General features: G+C 53.4%; 1 protein-coding gene across 1 annotated transcript in view; it reads right to left on the reverse strand.

Annotated features, from left to right (window-relative positions):
* The window catches only part of CHD6 (chromodomain helicase DNA binding protein 6), an 82,275-nt gene that overhangs the window by 58,173 nt on the left and 5,099 nt on the right, over positions 1-19,003 (reverse strand). The window contains exon 2 of the mRNA XM_014961168.1: positions 4,987-5,042. Coding sequence (XP_014816654.1) covers positions 4,987-5,042 — 56 coding nt within the window. The remainder of the gene's footprint in view (positions 1-4,986; positions 5,043-19,003) is intronic.

The raw sequence follows: 19,003 nt of genomic DNA on the forward strand, positions 1-19,003 counted from the left end.
CTGGGAAGCCCAGCATCACCTTCTGCCCCGTAGCAGTGGCGCCAACTCTACAGCTTACACACTTGCCATGTGATAGCTGGAATGGCGGGAGCAGAGAGAGGCTCCCCTGGACCCAGGCAGCAGAAATCATGGGCCCTCCCTGCTGGGAGGTGTGCTGGGGATGAAGTGAACGTTGCACTGGCACTGCTGTGTGTCAGACCCTCCTCGCCTACCAGCATCACTCCTCATTCAAACCCTACAGCACCACATGAGTTTGGGGGTGGGAAGGGGAAAGGAGAACAGCCTGATGTCCACCCCGCTGCCCATCCTGCACCTTGAGACCCTGCCCTGAGCCCTGCAGGCTTTCCCCCCGAAGAGCACAGTGTTCCCAGCAGAGCAAAGCTCTGCCACAGCCTCAGGGTATGAATGGCAGCTCCATCCTGTGAGGAGGCCGTGGCTGAGCCCTTTTTATAGTCATCACCAAGAGCAAAGCTGGCTTCCCTGGCTACCAGGCTTAGACAACCTCCACACAACACACTCTTGCCGGGCAGCACAGCCAGAGCCAGCAGCAGTAGCCATGCCACATGCCATCTTGCAGAAAAGCTCCAGCACCATTCAACCCCCATTCACTGGGGGCTGGGCCAGGCCTTCCTGCAGCCCCCCAGGAGAAGCAGGGCACCGCCACAGAAGCCCATCGATGGCACGGCTTAAACCCTGCAGAGATCTGTCCTGTATGTGGAGTGCCCATGCAGACACTGACTGCAGGGCCATCAAAGGTTTCCATGCTCTTTAGACAGTGCTCTTTAGACAGGGGCTGCCCAGCCCCCCGGCTGCTCAGCTCCCCCCCACAGCACTGACCAAAGAGACCAGCCGGGCTGCTGCTGTGCCAGAGCCCAAGATGGGCACCATCACACAGTTCTGCCTCCCGAGATGGTCACGCTGGCAGCCACCGGCCCAGTCTATCTGCAGCTGGCTGCAGAGCCCCATGGTGGGAGTGGCAAAGGCAGCTTCTTCCATACCCAGCATTTTAGCAGGCTGTTGAGCCACCCTCTCCAGCAGCTGCAATCCCCACTGGTGGTGTGAACAGCATGGGCTCTTGGATTCTAGTCACTGGGTGTCCACACCCCTCGCTTCCAGCTCTTAATGCAATGCAGCAGAAGCTAAAAATACACAACTGCCACCCTCTGTCATGTCTCTGAGCAGGCTCTGCAGTCGCCATGGGATGTGCGTGACGGAGGTGGGGTCTGGCTCCGTTCCCGAGACACTCTACCAAGACGCAGCCCTCAACAGCTACAGCCAGAAAGATCTGTCCCGTGACTGAGCTTGGCAGCAGGAACCATGTCCCTACTGCCCTGGCAGGGGGCACGGCGGGGGCAGAGGGCAACACTACTGCCCTGAGCTGGCCAGGCTGTCCTCCCCGCTTAGTCCTCTCTCACAGGGTGGGGAGCATGGGAAGAGGAGGGCCTGAGCAGCAGCAGGGTGAGGAGTCCTTGGGGAGGACCAGGATCAGCACTCCTGGCTGTGGGTGGAGGCACAGGGCACTCTGGCAGCTCAAGCGCTTCCCTGACCTTCATCCTCACCAGAGCAGGTGCCCACAAGCTGCTCAGCAGAGCAATGCTCCTGCATGCACCTGGCACCAAGGATCACTGCACCTGACAGTCTCATCATGACAAAAAATGCCCAAGATGGGCCAGGAGCCCCCAGACACAGCCTGGGACAGAACCACAAGTGCCCACAAGCTGGTGAGCCCCGTTCCCCTGCATGGGCTCCAACTGCTGCCAGGACTCTGCTCCAGCCCCGGGGAGCTCTAGCAACAGCCTTTGGCAGTGCTTCCAGCACCTGAGACATCAAAGCTCATGTGTCACTTAAACAGATCCATAAAAATCAGGAAAAACCTTCATTTTATGCAGTGAATGCTTGAAGTAAAAGCAAGCAGAGTTCCCACAGATACTCCTGGGGCCCGCACACCACAATGTGTCCTGGCTGCAAGGGGACAGCAGCCATGTGGTGCCACAGCCCCAGGCTGTTCCCTGCTGCCTCCCCACGCCACCGGCCATGCACTGCTGGGGATGGGGACATTCCTACTGCCTCCAAACCCAGGCTGAAAAGTCAGAAAAGTCCTCCAGAAGAAGGCAGGAGCTAAGAGGCTACAGGACTTCCCATCCTCTCTCTCTCCAAGAGGCAAGCAACTCTGCTCTGCTCTTACAGTCTGTGCGGGCCGGGAGCATTTCCATGACTGCAGAATAAGATTTACAGGCACTGTGGGACAACTGCATTTATTTTAGTTCAATATTTCTCAGGTTATTCAACAAGTCAGACCTTGGCAGAAATAAGCCCTTTAGTGCCCAGGGAGGAGCAGGACACAGACGGGAGAGGAAGCCCAGGGAATGATAGCGCTGCCAAAGCCCTCAGGGAAAATCCATTGCTTGTCACTGCTCCCTGGGGTAGATGGCACCCCTGTGCCACTTCCGCCAGCAGACAAGGCACCTTGGCACGAAGCCTCGTAAGTCACGAGGGAAGTGACAGGTTTCATGAGTTAGTCACAGCTCGGTGACAAATCCACCAGATTTTCATGCATTACTAAGGAAGAAGAGTCGTGCAAACACAGACCCTGCCTGTGTTAAAAACAGCTCCTCATCTGGTACACCAGTTGGCAGTGCCCTGCACACCAAGCCATCCCAATCCGTGGAGGACGGCTGGCACTGCTGCAATGGGCACCAAGGGGGCACAGATAGGAGCTCCTCCCAGGACAGCCTGCTGCGAGGCCCCAGGTCTCCAGCCCAGACTTCGTAATCAACTGGTGGTGGACATGGGCAGGACAAGACTCAGGGTAGCCACGGACTTGCTAAAGGAGAGAGCACATCCATAACCCACTCCCAAAAGAAGCTGAAAGCTCTCCTGCCATCCCTCACCAATATGAAGTGTGCCAGCATTTTGCTAGCCTTTATGCCCATGGGACTGAACCTACATGATGACCAAGATGGAGCTTCTGCAGGTGAGAGGCTGGCAGGGAGACAAGTACAGAGATGCATGGCCCTTGAGAGCCCTAGGAACCACACAAGCATCTCACCTCCAGAGGGACTGCTCAATGGACTTTTGAAGGCAACAGCCCTCCTTGGTACCATGAGGAGTCTGTTTACAAGGTGTGGGAGCTCCTGTGCTCAGGTGTCCAGGGGGACATGGAATGGCACCCCTTGCTAGTTTTGCCTCTGATGCTGCTCAGCAGGCGCTGCAGGGCACAGCAGGGAACCACCCATCTCAGGGAGCAGCCGCCCCCTCCACCACATCAGTCAGGAACCCAAAGTACCCCCAGGAGCCCGGTTTGGGTAGTTTTCTTACAAAACACTGAACTCACAGCAGCATTTCTGACTGCTGCCAGGCCCTTCCGGGGATATCCCAGCACAGCCCTTGCAGAGCTGATGACCCCAGGAACGCTGCAGCCCGCTTTGTGACATGCTGCAAGGATCGTCCTTTGCTGCTGCCGGTTCAGAGAGCTCAGGACATGAGCAGCTTGACCCCCACCCCTCCTTGCTCAGACTGGCATGCCTTTATCTCCCTCCCAGACTTTATCTGCAGGGGCAGTTACACAAAACACTTTGGCAGCTGAGCCTTTTAAAATCTCTGAATGCTGGGGGAGGACATTTTTGCTGTGCTTAAAACCCACATCATTTCAGCAATCCCATTTCCAGAGCAGCCAAACCAAAAGTCCAATGGAGTGGTGGGAATTTCTTACCTGGGCTTTGCTACCAGAGCAGAGAGATCACTCACCCATGCCCCAAAGTGCCCTACTCTCCTCCCGGCCATCCCCCTGCCCCAGCAGCAGTGACCCAGCAGTGCTGGGTGCTGGCAGACAAGCCCTGCCGTGCTCTCCTCCTCACCTTGAGGCTGGCTCTGCTGCTTCACAGCAACTTTAGGACACACTGATAAACTACTTCCTACAGTATCGGTGCTCTGTACACACACCTTCCTGTATCCGCAGTGTTTGGCTTGCTGCAAACTCCTAACAGCACACTCACCTCTCCCAAACCCTTCCCCCCCTTCCTCCTCCCCATTAACCTGCCACAATGGCACAATCTGCAGCTGCCCTGAGCAGCATGAAGCTTCAGAGCTGGCTAGAAATGGCACCAGCTCTAACAGATTTATCCCTTAGCTCAGTGTTCAATTTAATGGTTTCCCATTAAAAGCATAACAGACACGAATCAGCTCAGGGTGGACCGGCTTGTTTTATACCTCCAGCCATATTTCACTCCGTCAGGCAGGGCGAGCCTCCATGCATGTAACAGGTCCTTTCCCTTAACAGAGTGCTGATGGTCAGGTTCTTCCTCTGCACATGGTTAATACAAAGACCACTGGCTCATAAATCTCCTCCAGGAGCAGCAAGTAGGCATGATCCGATGCGGCAATTCAGAAATGGCAGCTTGGTGGGATGGGATTATTTCTGAGCAAGGGAAGATTCCCTGGCTAAGCTCTCACAGCCACACAGACGTGATCTTCCCAACCTCTTGGCTGGTGTTAGTCCTGGAGCATCACGTTATCAGCAGTAATCCCAGCAAACATGCAGTTTTGTAATATATATATATATCTATATATATCTATATATATATATATATCACAGAACGATATGGGGTTGGACGGGACCGCTGGAGATCATCTAGTCCAAGCCCCCAATGGGGTTTGAATCTCATCATATATGATGAGATTCAAACAAGAACAAATACTAGGGACTTTGAGGGAAAGGAAGGGTTTCTCCTCCATAAGAACACAACCAAATCAAGAACATTTCCACGACTGAAGATAAATCCCACCTTGTTCAATAGCCCACATCAGACTCATCTGCTCTAGGCTGCAGCTCAGGTCAAATTTCAACTTGCTGAGCAGCAGTCCTGCCTGGAAATGCAAGGCTTCCCCCTTCTCCCCCTCCCCGCCATCAACTGCAACAATTGACACGCAAGACATGGTCCCCAGACTTTGCCAGCTGAGTTGGGAGAAGGAAAAAGGGTCACAAACCTGCTTTTCTTTTTTCTGTATTTTCATTATCATCAAATCTGGGTTGAATGTTATTTCTGCAAGACACAACACACAAAAAAAATTCACAATAAAGAGATTGTTCACCAGTCTTAATCATTTGTTATCCTGAGGTACTCCATCCTTCCACATCACCCCTCCAAGGCCGAGCCAACCCCGGTGTTGCTCAGAGCAGCAAAGTTGCAAGAGTAAAATGCTCACGGGGACAAGCTTGGGGACGCCTGCTCTGCTGAGCCACCGCAAGGAGCCCAACCACACAACTTCTCTCAGCTTGGTACTACCTGAAGCCCACTGGGTAAGACCAACATGGCAGTCGCAGTCCCAGCATGAAGTGACACACTTGGGTCTAGCAGAGACACTGTCTACCCCCCAGAGCCCCAAACCCACCCCAGGCACCAGAGAGACGTGTTAGGTGCTGCCAACCCTGCAGCAGCAGAGGGAAGCAGTAAACAAACCAGCCTCTGCCAAGCAGCAACAACAGCAGTAAGAGACCCGGAGAGGATGCAGGAGCTTGAAGCTGGCTGCAAGCCCTATTACCAAGGAAGAGCTGCTTAGGGGAACAGGACAGGGCAGGCATGGAGGGGGAAGAGCCATGCTAGCAGACACCATCTGCCCTGCCAGCGGCAGCAGCCCTCAAGGTGGGTGCTGCGTGAGTGGCACCCACTTCAGACCCACAGGAGGAGAGGGGGCTGCAGGCAGAGGTAATTCCCAAGCAACCCCACCCCACCACACCAGGCCTGGCCAGAAGGACTTGCAGTTCCAAGTCCAGCTCTTAGCAGCACCTCACTGCCAGAGGCAGAACTGCCTGTGCGACCAGGTCCCCACGCTATCCCCCACCAGAGGAGGGGACCAAGTGGCAATGCAGCACCTCAACAGCAGTCTGGGGCAAAGACTGTTCCCCTGAGCCCCCTGCACCACGGCTCAGCACCCTACACCCAGCGGCTGTGGTCAGGCTCAGCCAGTGGCACCTTTTAGCTGGCCTCTCCCCGATGGCCACAGCTCCCTGCAGGCACTGCCTGAGCAGAGACCCAACACCCAGTACACCCTCCATGGCCGCCACGCACCCTTAGGACAGGGCCAGCTGACGAGGAGACATGGACCTACCCAGGCCCCGTTTCTCTGGGGATGGGGCATAGGCTGGACACTGCCAGATGCAGGAGAAAACCGGGCTCACCATTTCCCTCCTGCTGGTGCTGTGTTGGTAGGAAGGCCAGGAGCAGCCCCACCACGTGTGGGGTCAGCATCAGAAACGGCACTGATCCTGGGTGGACAGGGCATTGTTGCAGCTCCCCAGAATGAACACACTCACCAGCTGTGACTGCCAAGGGAACACGGTGAGGTTACAGCCCCATGCCCTCCCCACTGTAGCCCCAGCTATGGTACACCCGACAGAGTTCTTGGGGTTTGCCCAGAGCCCCCTACTCCAGGCAGTAGATGCTTTTTGGGGAGCCAACCCTCTGCAGCTGTCTGCTCCCACAGTGCCAGCAATGGATGCCAAAGAGCCCAGAAGTATTTGACAAGTGTTTTAAACACAAATCCCACAAACACCTGCCTTGTTTCCCTCCCATACCATGCAAACCCCACTGCACCAGCCTCCCTCATGCTGCGGCTGTCAGACTCGCTCGGCCCAAGGTTGCAGCTCGCACCAACACAGTCTGCAGGGAAGGCCCAGCGACCCCCCAGCACCCTCCATCATGTCTCCCCTCCCCAGCAGGAGCACCCTGCTAGGCCCAGACCTCACCAAAACCCAGTCATTCCTCCCCTCACCCGGCACCTCTCCTCCCAAAGGGGAGAGACAGCCCAACAGGTCCCAATGCGTCAGTGCTCAGGCTGGATCAAGAGGGGACCAATTCTACAGGCTGATGCTGGTCCATGGCTCACACCCACCACACCAAGAAGCAGCAAAGGCTTCTATTTCTGATCCCAGATAGATGATGCAGGCCAGGCTAGCACATACCACATGTAGTTCAAGTTTGGTGGCAGTAAGGCAAGGCATCCAGTGCCACCAGCTGAGTGGGGAGGAGTTTGATGGCATCTGCAGACAGGATGACACAGAACTTTCTCATGACTAAGCCTGCCAGCCCCTCCTACACTCCTCCAAATGGGCCCCAGAAGTGCCTAGAGGACCAGGGGCTAAGCCAGGCTGGAAGATGAATACAGCTGCAGCAGTGGTGCTCTCCAGGAAGGACCAGGTGGAAATTTCAGACCAAGCAGCCGCTGCAGCTCAGAACAATCCTGCCAGGCTCTAGCAGAGAGCAGCCCCATCCCAAGGGTTTGCTTGGAGCCAGAAGTGTTGGAGATCTGTGTTCGGTTCAGCTTTGACAGAGGTCTCTGGGCTGCAGAAGACTCCAGGTCTCCAAGAGAGCATGCTCGGCTTCACGCACCAGCCCCAGCCTGTGCTCAGCAGGTCCTGCCAGGGCCCATCTAGTCCCTCTCAGCTCACAGGGCAAGAGATACTCTTGCACTGACTCTACTTCCAGCCTTTGACTTGCAAATCTTCTTCTGGAGTAACCCAGAAGATCGATCCTGGACCCTTCAGCCCTTGTGGGCACTAGCACTCTCTCCCTGCTGTTTTCTTTCCATCATCAAGAGGATGTGAGTTCCCTCAAGCTGCTCCTTCCCCAGAGCCGTGGCAAGCCATGAGGTCCCCTCTGTGCTCAAGGAGCTCTCACCACCACCTCCTTGCCCCATGTACTCACTCCTTGATACTTAATTAAGTGGCATGCTTGTCATTTGGCAGATACTGCAGCTTTTTGCAGGCTAGCCCCAGAACAGAACTCACACAATGCAAACAATCTCCAGGCCTGAGACTGCGCCCTGGGCACCCAGTGTGACAGCACTACGGTGCCCACTTGTGCCTCCGGTAGCCTCCTGTCAACATAGCCATGGGGACGGCACCAGGAAGGGGTCCAGCAGCACCACCTTCTTCCACGGCAGGAGAGCAGGACACTGGCAGTTTTCATCTATACTCCTCCAGGAGCCACTGCATCTCACCAGCATGGCCCTGGCCACCTCCAGAGCCCAGGACAGGGTCAAAGCCAGCACTGCGAGGGTGTCTGTATCCCTCTGCCCCCAGTGCAGCAGAGCCAGGGCCCCACAGCGGAGCACACTGGCAGTTCCACTAAGACCTAAGAGATGTCAGGGAAGGAGAAAGGCTCAGACATTGTTTGCAAGGCAGCAGTTCAGCACTGCTTCTAGCAAACAAAAGCCAAGATAAATACCTCAGAATCATAGAATCATAGAATCGTCTAGGTTGGAAGGGACCTTAAAGATCATCTAAGTCCAACCATCAACCTAACTCTGACAAAAAAATAAATAAGAAATTAAAAAAACAAAACAAAAAACCACCACTAAACCATATTCCTGAGGACCATGTCAACCAGTCTTTTGAACACCTCCAGGGATTGTGCCTTAACCACTTCCCTGGGCAGCCTGTTCCAATGCTGGATAACCCTTTCCGTGAAGAAATTTTTCCTCATCTCCAATCTAAACCTCCCCTGGTGCAACTTGAGGCCATTTCCCCTTGTCCTATCTCCTGTGACTTGGGAGACAAAACCGACCCCCGCCTCTCTACATCCCCCCTTCAGGTAGTTATAGAGTGCGAGAAGGTCTCCCCTCAGCCTCCTCTTCTTCGGACTGAACAACCCCAGCTCCCTCAGCCTCTCCTCATAAGACTTGTTCTCCAGACCCCTCACCAGCTTCGTGGCCCTTCTCTGGACCCATTCCAGCACCTCAGTGTCTTTTTTGTGGTGTGGGGCCCAAAACTGGACACAGCCCTCGAGGTGAGGCCTCACCAGTGCCCAGTACAGGGGGACAATCACCTCTTGGGTCCTACTCGCCACGCTGGTCCTGATACAAGCCAGGATACCATTGGCCTTCTTGGCCACCTGGGCTCACTGCTGGCTCATGTTCAGCTGACAGTCGACCAACACCCCCAGGTCCTTTTCTGCCAGGCAGCTCTCCAGCCATTCTTCCCCAAGCCTGTAGCGCTGCAGGGGGTTGGTGTGACCCAAGTGACCTTGCTACAAGCTCCTCCACTCTGGACTAGCCCAGACTGGAAACCTCTTATCTCAGCTCTGAGTTTTCAGGGCTTTTTTGTTGTTGTTAAAATAAAACAAACATCACACATTGTGGATCACACACATTTAGTGGCCCATCATGCTCACCACCTTCTGTACAGTGGTAACACAGGCAGTTGCCAGCAGCTGAACAAGAGGGCCAAAGGATGGCAGGAAGCTTGGTGCCACAGAAGCAAGTGGCCCAACCCTGCCATCTCTCCAGAGCCCAGGCAAGGGCTGCTCGACCCCGCTGCCATCCATCTCAGTGGCTCAGTCCCACAGACCTGGCTTCTGCTCCCACCCACTGCTGCTTTGGCATCTCGCCACTGTCACCTCACTCGGGCAAGGGTAGCAATGAGAACACGGGCCAGCAGGACGCTGCCTGCAGGCAGGGGAGGGCAGACAGTGCTATCAGCAAGCTGCTTCAGAGCAGCCATGCCTTGCTTCACAAGCCTCATCTCTAGCAGCAGGAGCCAGACATGGGCTCTTCACCAGGACAGCGAAAGGTGGCTGGTGTGTGCCACAGGTCCCGTGGCTGTCAAGAGCAGGGCTGGTCCTGAGCTCCCCAGCAGAAAGGAGAGCCAGGATACTGCTGCCAAAGCAGCCTTCTGCCTGCAGCCTGCCAGTCTCTTTCCTGGGGCACCTTTGGACCAGGCTGGGGCAGGGTAGGCAGCCCATTCCTAATACCATCTTTTCCCAGGGAGCGCACAAGGACTCACCTGCACACAGATGGCTCATGAATAACTTTTACCAGGTTAAAGTTAGTAACACAGAAGGACTTTTGCAGTTCCTGAGTGTGGCAGGCTGCAGACCACCACTGGCTTTAGGGGTTTGCAAGAGGCACAGCAGCAGCCCAGCTGCTGGGCTGCTCAAGCCATGGCTGGCAGCACTGGCACACAGCAATGGAGAAGGAGCTCTTGGCCAGCCCCTCTGGCACACTCTGAATGAGCGGGGACAAGGGCACAGGTTCAAGGAAGGACATTGGGAGAGCAGAGCACGGGAGGAGGTTTCTCGATGACTGAAGCAGAGAGGTCACTTTTTGGCACATACCTTTGTTTCCACTCAGACTCACACCCACAGGGGAACTGTGGGAGACCACAGCTAAGGCCAGGGAGGGGTCTTCCACAGTCCTGGCTCTGTTCCCAGCAGGAGACACCTCACAGACCATGTTTCCCCTCCTCTAGGCAGCAAGAGCTGCCCACAGCTGCCAACAGAGCTGCTCTCGTCCTTGGCAGGGAAAGTGCCTGGGAGTCCTCACTGCAGGCACAGCCCAGGACAGACTGTGCCCCAAAAGCGCTTGGCCCAGGCCACAGCCAGCAAGGGACAGGCAGGAATGGAGCAGGTAGACCCTTCTCTTACCCAGCTCCCTTCCAAAGAGCCCAGAGGAAACACCTACAAGCCTGCCTTTTTCTGTCTGTCCCCAGATACAAAAGTTTGAACGTGCCAAGCTCTACACAGGCATCACCTGGTCTTTTCACGTCCCATTGCTGGCAAAGCCCAGCTGCCTAGCACAGCGAGAAGTGCCAGGGCCAGGACAGCCCCAAGGCAGGGCAGCCCCACAGTCAGCAGCAGTCCCAAACCACCAGCAGACAGGTCTTCTCTACACTCCATCCTCTTGTTCCAGCTGGCGACCAGCACACAACAGTGCACCCATATACTTCCATAGCACTGACATCAGTGTGTGCATCTGTCTGGATAAAACAAGGCTGGGACACCAGTTAGATCCAGGAAACAGGTTAACCATGTGCAAAGTCACTTGAGTGCAAGGGGAGACCCAGCAAACCCTCACAGGTGTCAGGAGAGAGCACTTAGTCTCCTGTCCACACACAGAGCTAGGCACAGTGAGAGGCTGCCCCGTGAGGATGGCCAGCACCCCAGGTCCTCCTGTGGTTCCACTGCAGCTCCCAGGATGCCGTACCATCCTGGGTCATGGAAGGCTGCGTTGAACTCTCTGCTGGCCAGGGACCAGCATCACTGCAGCCAGCTGTGAATCCAGACATCAGTGTACCTGGGGCATTTATCATGTTGTATTGTTCATAATCCCATGGAGTAAGCATGTCCTGCCATCACCTCTTAGGGGACAAGCTGGAGAGGAGTAAAGGGGCATTTTCATGTCTGCACAGTGCTGTGGTCTGCTTTTGCCTGCTTTATCCAGAGCATCTCACTCTGGATAAAGAACCAGGAGCTAGTCCAGCATCCTGAAGGGAAACACACCACCCGCCAGGGAGCACCACCACACTGGCATATGGATATATACATTGAGAACCCCATTTAACTAGCCATTTCCATGCTAATTACATATTTGCAGATTAAAGAGAAACTGTAATCTTAAATGGAACAGCCCAATTTTCTAAATGAGCTTATGGTTTTCATATGGAGATCAACACATTCCCACTACCATGTCATGCAAGCGCTCCAGGCTGCAAGATGCAGTTTTATTGCTGCTGTCACAAGTGGGGAGTTTTTACTCTCCATGCTCAAGTTTTTATGCCTTTTTAAACCCAAGATAATTGATGCACGTCCCACGCCAGCACAGCCAGCAGTGCTTTTGGCTGCCACAGCCAAAGGCAAATCCTCCAAACCACCCTGGCGCCAGGCAGCACACACAAGCGGCAAGCACACCAAGATGCAGCACACTGGCAGGGTGACCATATGCTGGGGACCTGTCGTCTTGCATTTCAAGAGACAAGCAAAGCAGTGCTGAAAGCTGTGTTTTGTCCCGTCACATGAGCAGACCAACTCGCTGAGGCACAGCCTCTACAGAGCATCTGCTCTTAGCAATGAAATTTTCAGTTACACAATTTGGGGCACATCAGGTTACTATCCTCATCTCTTGGATTTATATTGTTCTGAAAGCGCAAGACAGCCCTACACCAGACTGAGCCCACGTCATGCCAGTATTTCCTGTCGCTCCTGCCTGGGCTCCTCCAGGAGTTGCAGCATCTGTGCACAAGCCAAAAACTTTTATCAGAAATTCCACATCTGAGCCAACACCAACCCAAGACCATGTGCTCTTCCCCTTCTACCAGCCTTCCCACAGGAGTGGCCAGGCTCTCCTCTGCAGCTGGAGGATTGATTTTCCCAGTTCAGAGGCTGAGGCTTGCTAACACATGGCTCACATGCTCCCGGATCCCTGTGGATACGTACAGCAGTCCTGAACACTAGTCCAGCAGGCAAGCATTCTGTGACAGCAACCACAGCTCAGTGCGGTCAACAATAATCTATCCCATTTGTACACACAGCTCCATCAGCGCATGTCCCCATGGAGTGGTTCACCTCTGTTTTCCCTCAGAAATGGGAGATCTTCAAGACAATCTTCAGGTAGAGAAGAAAAGAGGGCATTGAAAATGAGCTGACAGCAAAGGCAAGGAGAAACTGCAGTGGTCCAGACTAGTCAACCTGTACAGATCTTCTCCAGAGCTAGAGGAGAACTTTTAACATCTGTTTCAGAAACATGCTAGCCAAGTTTCAAGGAGGCGGTCAACATATGAAGAATGTGGTCAACACATCTGGAAGAGATGCCATCCAGAGAGACCTAGACAGGCTTGAGAGGTGGGCTCATGCAAACCTCATGAAGTTCAACCAAGCCAAGTGCAGGGTTACACATGGGACATGGCAATCTCAAGCACAAATCCAGGTTGGGTGGAGAATGGCTGGAGAGCAGCCCTGAGAAGTACTTGGGGGTGTTGGTGGATGAGAAGTGCAACATGAGCCAGCAGTGTGCACTGGCAGCCCAGAAAGCCAACTGCATCCTAGGCTGCATCAAAAGAAGTGTGGCCAGCAGGTCGCAGGAGGTGATTCTACCCCTCTACTCTGCTCTCGTGAGACCCCACCTGGAGCACTGTGTCCAGCTTTGGAGTCCTCAACACAGGAAGGACATGAACCTGTTGGAACGGATCCAGTGGAGGGCCACAGAGATGCTCAGAGGGATGGAGCACTTCCCTATGAAGACAGCCTGGAGAAGAGAAGGCTCCGGGGAGACCTTAGAGACCCTTCCAGTATCTCAAGGGAGTCTATAGGAGAGCTGGAGAAGGACTCTTTGTCAGGAAATGTAGTGACAGGACAAGGGGTCACACATTAAGGAAAGGTGTAAAATTGAAAAGTTTCCAGGGTGAGATATAGCAGCTGCTGGTACACGAAGAATCCACTCCACCTGTGACTCCCTGAACAATAATGCTTGTAAAGCAGCACAGAAGATGGAGTAGAGTGAAGATTCCACGGCCAAGCTCTGTGATTACACAGCAGATATGGGAACAAGGAGATCCTATGCAACTGATAAGCTGCATATTTGCTACCCTGAGCCAATCTGTCAGATTTTGATGAAATGCTGTCCCTTGTGTGAACTTTGCTCATTCTAATGTCATTAATACCAGAACACTGGTATTAATGTTTTGGTACCAGCCCGGAGGCTACCCGCCTCCAAGGTGTGACCACTCCTCCTTGAGTCTGCGCCCTGAATTTTTCCTAAACTCTACCTTTAAATGCGAGGCAAGAGAATTTTACACCAATCATAAGAAAGGTATTTATGGCTAGAGTCACTCAAACTCCACCTTGAAGGTAAAAAATAGTATAATATATCCAAAGAAAGAGGGGATGCTAGGGAAGACCCCATCGTGAACAAGTCAGGGAGGACCCCATCACGGGCTGCCTTTGACTCCTGGGACCAGGCAAGGGGCTGAGCTTTTCTTCCCCCCATAGGGACACTTTGGGTAAGACTGAGACTCTACCGAGTGCTTCCTCGGGAAACTTAGAAATCTCTCTTGAGGGTTACCTGTTACATTTGGAGCCAGGCTGTGGTGGTTGGAACTTTGTCACATGTTCTGTACAATTAACAATACTTTTATTTGCATGTGCTTTGCAGACAGTGTATTTATCACTGGCAATCCATAAGAACCTTTATATCTGTTGCTTAAATAAACTGCATTGCTGAAGTAGCTCGCCGTTTGGGTTTCTCATTGAACGCAACCAGACTCGAGAGTGGCAGCTCATGAGCACAACTGGACTGAAGGTGCAGTCCACTAACAGTGTATCCAGAATCGTAATGGTTTCATATATTAAACGCTACTGGGCTGATAGTGGTGAACTGGGCATCACTCAGAATTTAAACCTAGCCACATCCAGCCTCCCACCTCGGTGAGTATTAGAATGCAAGGGGGTTTATTTTCTGCCAAAACTACATTGCCTCTTAACGCAACAAGGGGTAATGGTTTTAAACTGAAAGAGGAAAGATTTAGATTAGATACTAGAAAGAAATTCTTTACTGTGAGGGTGGTGAGACAGAGAAGCTGTGGATGCTCCATCCCTGGAAGTGTTCAAGACCAGGCTGGATGAGGCTTTGAGCAACCTGGTCTAGTGGGAGGCGTCCCTGCCCATGGTGGGGAGGTTGGAAGTCGATGGTCTTTAAGGTTCCTTCCAACTCCAACCATTCTCTGATTCTATGAAAAGGAATAAAGCTCTACAGCAGTAACAGGGATATACCCAAAAGCACGTGTGAGCTAGTCCATCTTGGCCTCGGTTAGCCACACCACTCGCAGGGCATAGAGGCTGAAGCCTATGAAGTGCAGAGCCCTGGCATGCTGCCCAGTACCATGTAGCATGTTAACTTGTTCATGGGAGCAGAGACGGAAGAAAACAAAATTTTGAGACCACAGGAGTTGGGAGAGGACTAGATGTGTGCTAGGACTGCCATTGAGCATTGTCACAGACAGTCCCCAGCAGCTCCAGGGAGTGCCTAGGACAAAGCCATCACAGATGGGCCGCCACTGAGGGTGCTCTTCAAGTTCGTACCCTACGGAAAGGCAGGCTGCTGTTGCCTACACCCTGTTGCTCAGAAGGAGAGGAGCAACAGAAGCCAGAGTGGCTTTCCAAACTTTCCACCATACAACATGTCTCCACACCAGAGCATTCAGCTTCTTGCTTGCTCAACATCATCTGCTGAAAATCTAGCTCCAGGCAAACAAAACATACACATGTGCACTCACCCTCAAGTGCAACCTGTGACTGATGCATGAGCTCGGCAACATAAGCAGAGCACTGGGGACTCCATTTGTACATGCAGCTGCCCCAGCACCATTAGACCAGAAAACACGCACTCCTGCACCCAGCCTGCAGTGAGCCACCACAGAGAATGAGAAGCACCTGGACGTAGCAGAGCCAGGAGAAGTTCTAGAGCAGCAAGTACACCCCTCAGTACACGGTGGCAGCAGGTACCAAGTCTACAGTAGCTAGATTCATCCCTGAGCACAGCAGAAAAGGTATTAATGCAAAGCCCTAGTGCAGGAGCCTGGCAAGCGGGACTCACAGCTGGTGGGACTACCTTGCTCCAGAGAGCAACACAGCTCCACACAGCTCCTTAGGGTCCTGCTCTGCCCAGCTGCCTGCAGTACCTTCCTGTGACTGCTCTGGGCACCCCACAGGGCCCTTTCAGCACTCCACGGCAGACTGCACTTCTGCAAATACCATGGTGAGCTGAGGGTTCTCAGAGCACCCTCTGCACAGTCTCCCACATTACAGGCAAGAATTTTACAGCTCCTCAGGCAACACATCCTTCCTAGTTTGTAAAAAGCTCTGAAGCATGGAAATGAAGCAGCAGGTACTTAGACAATACCTTGACAGGACCAAACCACCTTGGAGAGGCAAATTCATATGGGCTGCAGTTCTCCCTGCACCTTCCTCCACTGTTTTAAACCATCACCTCCCCTTGAAATTGGCTGCCCAGCTGACATTCCAGCCTGGGTGAGTGTTCCCTCCCCCCAGACACCTACCAACAGCCAAGCTACAGCAGCGTTCAACATCAAAGCTCCTGTCAGGGCCATCCATATGTCATACAGCATGTCCCTGCTCCTCTGTGCTTTGGAGAGCCCCCTCTCCCAGCTCTCCTTCGAGTTCCTGTGAGGGCCAGTGCTGGAACGGGAAGCTTGCCTTTCTCCACCTATCTTGCTCCTCTCTTCTTATAACTTTATATTTATATCCTACATAGGGGGCTAAAATGAGCAGGCAGGCAGCCCCACACCGGAAAACCAGAGGGAATGCCACACATGGCTGGACCCCAGCTCTCTGCTGCTGCTCTGCATGCCTACGGCTGTGCTTTGAGAAGGCCCACCTGGAGTCAGAGATGACTGAAGCTGAAAATAATATGTTATTCACTCTGCACTCAACCCCCAGGAAAATCCACCCCAAGCAGAGTTTTGTCTTGATCAGCAATTTCACAGTTTGCAAGAACTGGCATCCCTGAGAGCAAATGGGGCAAATTCAGGAGGCTGGGAAAGGCTCAGAGAAGTCTGTGCCAAACAGTCAGCAAGGAAGAGGTCCTCTCCAGATGTCTCTCCAGCACAGGGGACTCTGGGACCCTGCCTGGTGTGCCACTGGCAGATCTCTTCAGAGCACATTGCCCAGAGGAGGTCACTAGCCAGTCTCCAGCAGCCAGCCCCAGCAAGAACAGTTACCAGCCTTTTCTCTCCAATTGTGCTAAACATCCAACGAGAAAGTATTCCCGGCTCTTGTACTAAGCCTCCGGAAGCACATCTCTAGTCACAGTGCCTGCACGGAGCAGGGGCCAGCCCAGGAGAACATTTCACAGCCCCTCTGCAAGTTGGACCCACCTGGAAGAGTTACTGGCGAGGTCAGGCTGACCCGGCAGACTTTGTTCTCAGGCCCACACCCACCCAAAGAGCTCAACATGTCCTAAATATCACTGTCACCGTGCAATCTGAGAAGTCCTTGGGCCAACAGCAGGGCTGGGTGACAGGCATCTGTGGCAGAACCCTCCAAGCGAGTCCCCGTGTCCCCAAGGACTGCAGTACCTCCCACATGGCCATTGCAGTGCCATGTGAGGCCCGTGGAGAAACCCTGAAACACTGCTGCAACCACAAGGCCACAAGAAACGTTGCAAGTCCCAGTGCTGGAAGCAGGAAATCTAGAAGACAAACTGCCACAGGACACCAACGAATTTCTAGTGTGTGGTTTGTAAAGCTTGCCTGCAACTGGTACACAGTGTTAAAACAAGCAGCTCTTCAGGGTCCCCCTTTATCCACCAAATAGATCTGAGATAACCTCAGACATATCCCATAGCAGTCTCAAAGTCACGACACAAAGAAGTCCCCCAATTTAATAGGGGAAGTATATTTTTGGCCAGGTTTTAAAACTTTAAAGACAACAAAGTCTCAAACAATGTTCCCTAGTATTAGTTTCAGTTACATACTGCATAGCTCATGGTTTGTAACCACAGCAAGCAACATTGTTCTGCCACTTCAGTCTGTCCAGGAAAAGGCTGCACTCACCTCAGCCTGCAGGCGAAGAGCAACCAGGAGAGAAACCGGGGTGCAGGAAGCTCCCCGACAGGCACCACCCATGTCTCAGCACCCATAACCTTGCTTCCCAAACTGACAGTGCTTAATATTATTGCAGAATAATAAATAATTTCTAATACTCGTCTTGTGTGATAGACTAATCTTGTGTGATAGCAACAGCAAGCTCTGTGTGAGATTTGCTCATGTATCAAGCTCATTTTGGGAACCACGGGTCTCCAGGCAGCAGGGAGGAGGCTGCGCACATGGGAAGACGCTCCACAGGAGCGGGCCCCTCCACGGGAAGCCCAGCACCGAGGGATGTTAACAGGGCAGCGGGCAGCTTGCCAAGGGACAGCTGATAGCCCGGGACACTGTCTGCTCCTTCCAGAAGCCAGCCTGGGTTTCAGGGGTGCACAGCCTTCAACCCAGGACCCTGCTCGGGCCAGCTGTTAGCTCTGAGAATAGCTCAGATCAGCTGCAGAGGATCAAATAATTGCCCCAGGGATGGGGAACACCAACTATTTTCAACTTTCCAGGAGCATTGCTGGGCTAGGCGAGAGCCATCCCAGAGGAAGCAGAGTGCCAGCCACCTAGCCCAGCAGCAGGAAGCGCTTGCAGCTTGTTGTGCGCTTCCAAGGCCTTCTTTTTTCCCAAGAAAAGGAAAGTGTTTCAAAGAGGTTTTAAACCTTAGAGCTGCTTTTTTGAAAAATTAAAAAAAAAAAAATCCCAGACTCAGAGGCTGCAGTTTCACATCGGGAAAATATAAAATATGCAGATTTTCCACCAGAGGCACAACCCTGACATCTCCCACCCACCCTCCCAGAGCGGCAGAGAGTGGTTCCTTCACAGGTTGCTGCCCACCGGCCCTGGCATGAGGGACACGCAGCACCTTGGCCATGCTCCTAGGGACAACCGGGGCCAGAGCTGGGCAGTGCTCCTACCCCTCATCACGGGCACATAAAGACATTCTTTATGGCAGCACGCGATGCCGGCTCCAGAGCACTGCTGCGTCCAGACCCAGGCAGTAGCAGGAGCACCTGCTCCCCACCCCACAGACCAGCCCCTCTCAGGGGCAGAGCCTGCCGGCTGGGGTGCTGACGGGCTTCAACTGCATTTCAACCACACCACCTCACATCCCAAGAGGATTTCAAGGACACCGATGGAAGCACTCAAAAGCCTGAAAATGCTACAACGAAGGTTGCACATTAATTGAACTTCTGTAGGTGGCTGTTCCACAGGAAAAGCCTTGCCCACCAGTACTGCATGCTAGCAGCAGTGCCAGAATCCAAAGCCGAAGCCTGAATCCAGAACTGGGAAGGAGCAGCCTGTCTGTGCTGGCATCTGCATCCTTCAGCAGCCTTGCAGACAAGAGAAGGCTCGGCTGCTGTGACATCCCCCAAGAGGGGATGAGGAGGAAGGGAGAAAAGGAAGTGAGTTAATGTTGCATAATACCTGTCCAACCACTTGACTTTGAAATAGCAGTTTTCTGACTTTAAAAAAAAATAAAATCCAGGAATTTGCATATAAGAGACCAGGAGAGTAGCCCCAGTGAACCTCAGTTCAGCTCTGCTCTGCCTGGGGAAGGGGACCTCCAGGTGCAGAGGCCAGCCAGGGGAGTGGGGCCAGGAAAGCATTGCCAAAGCCAAGTGGGAG

Source organism: Calidris pugnax, unplaced genomic scaffold (assembly GCF_001431845.1).
Source record: "Calidris pugnax isolate Ruff unplaced genomic scaffold, ASM143184v1 scaffold518, whole genome shotgun sequence".
Classification (NCBI taxonomy): Eukaryota; Metazoa; Chordata; class Aves; order Charadriiformes; family Scolopacidae; genus Calidris; species Calidris pugnax.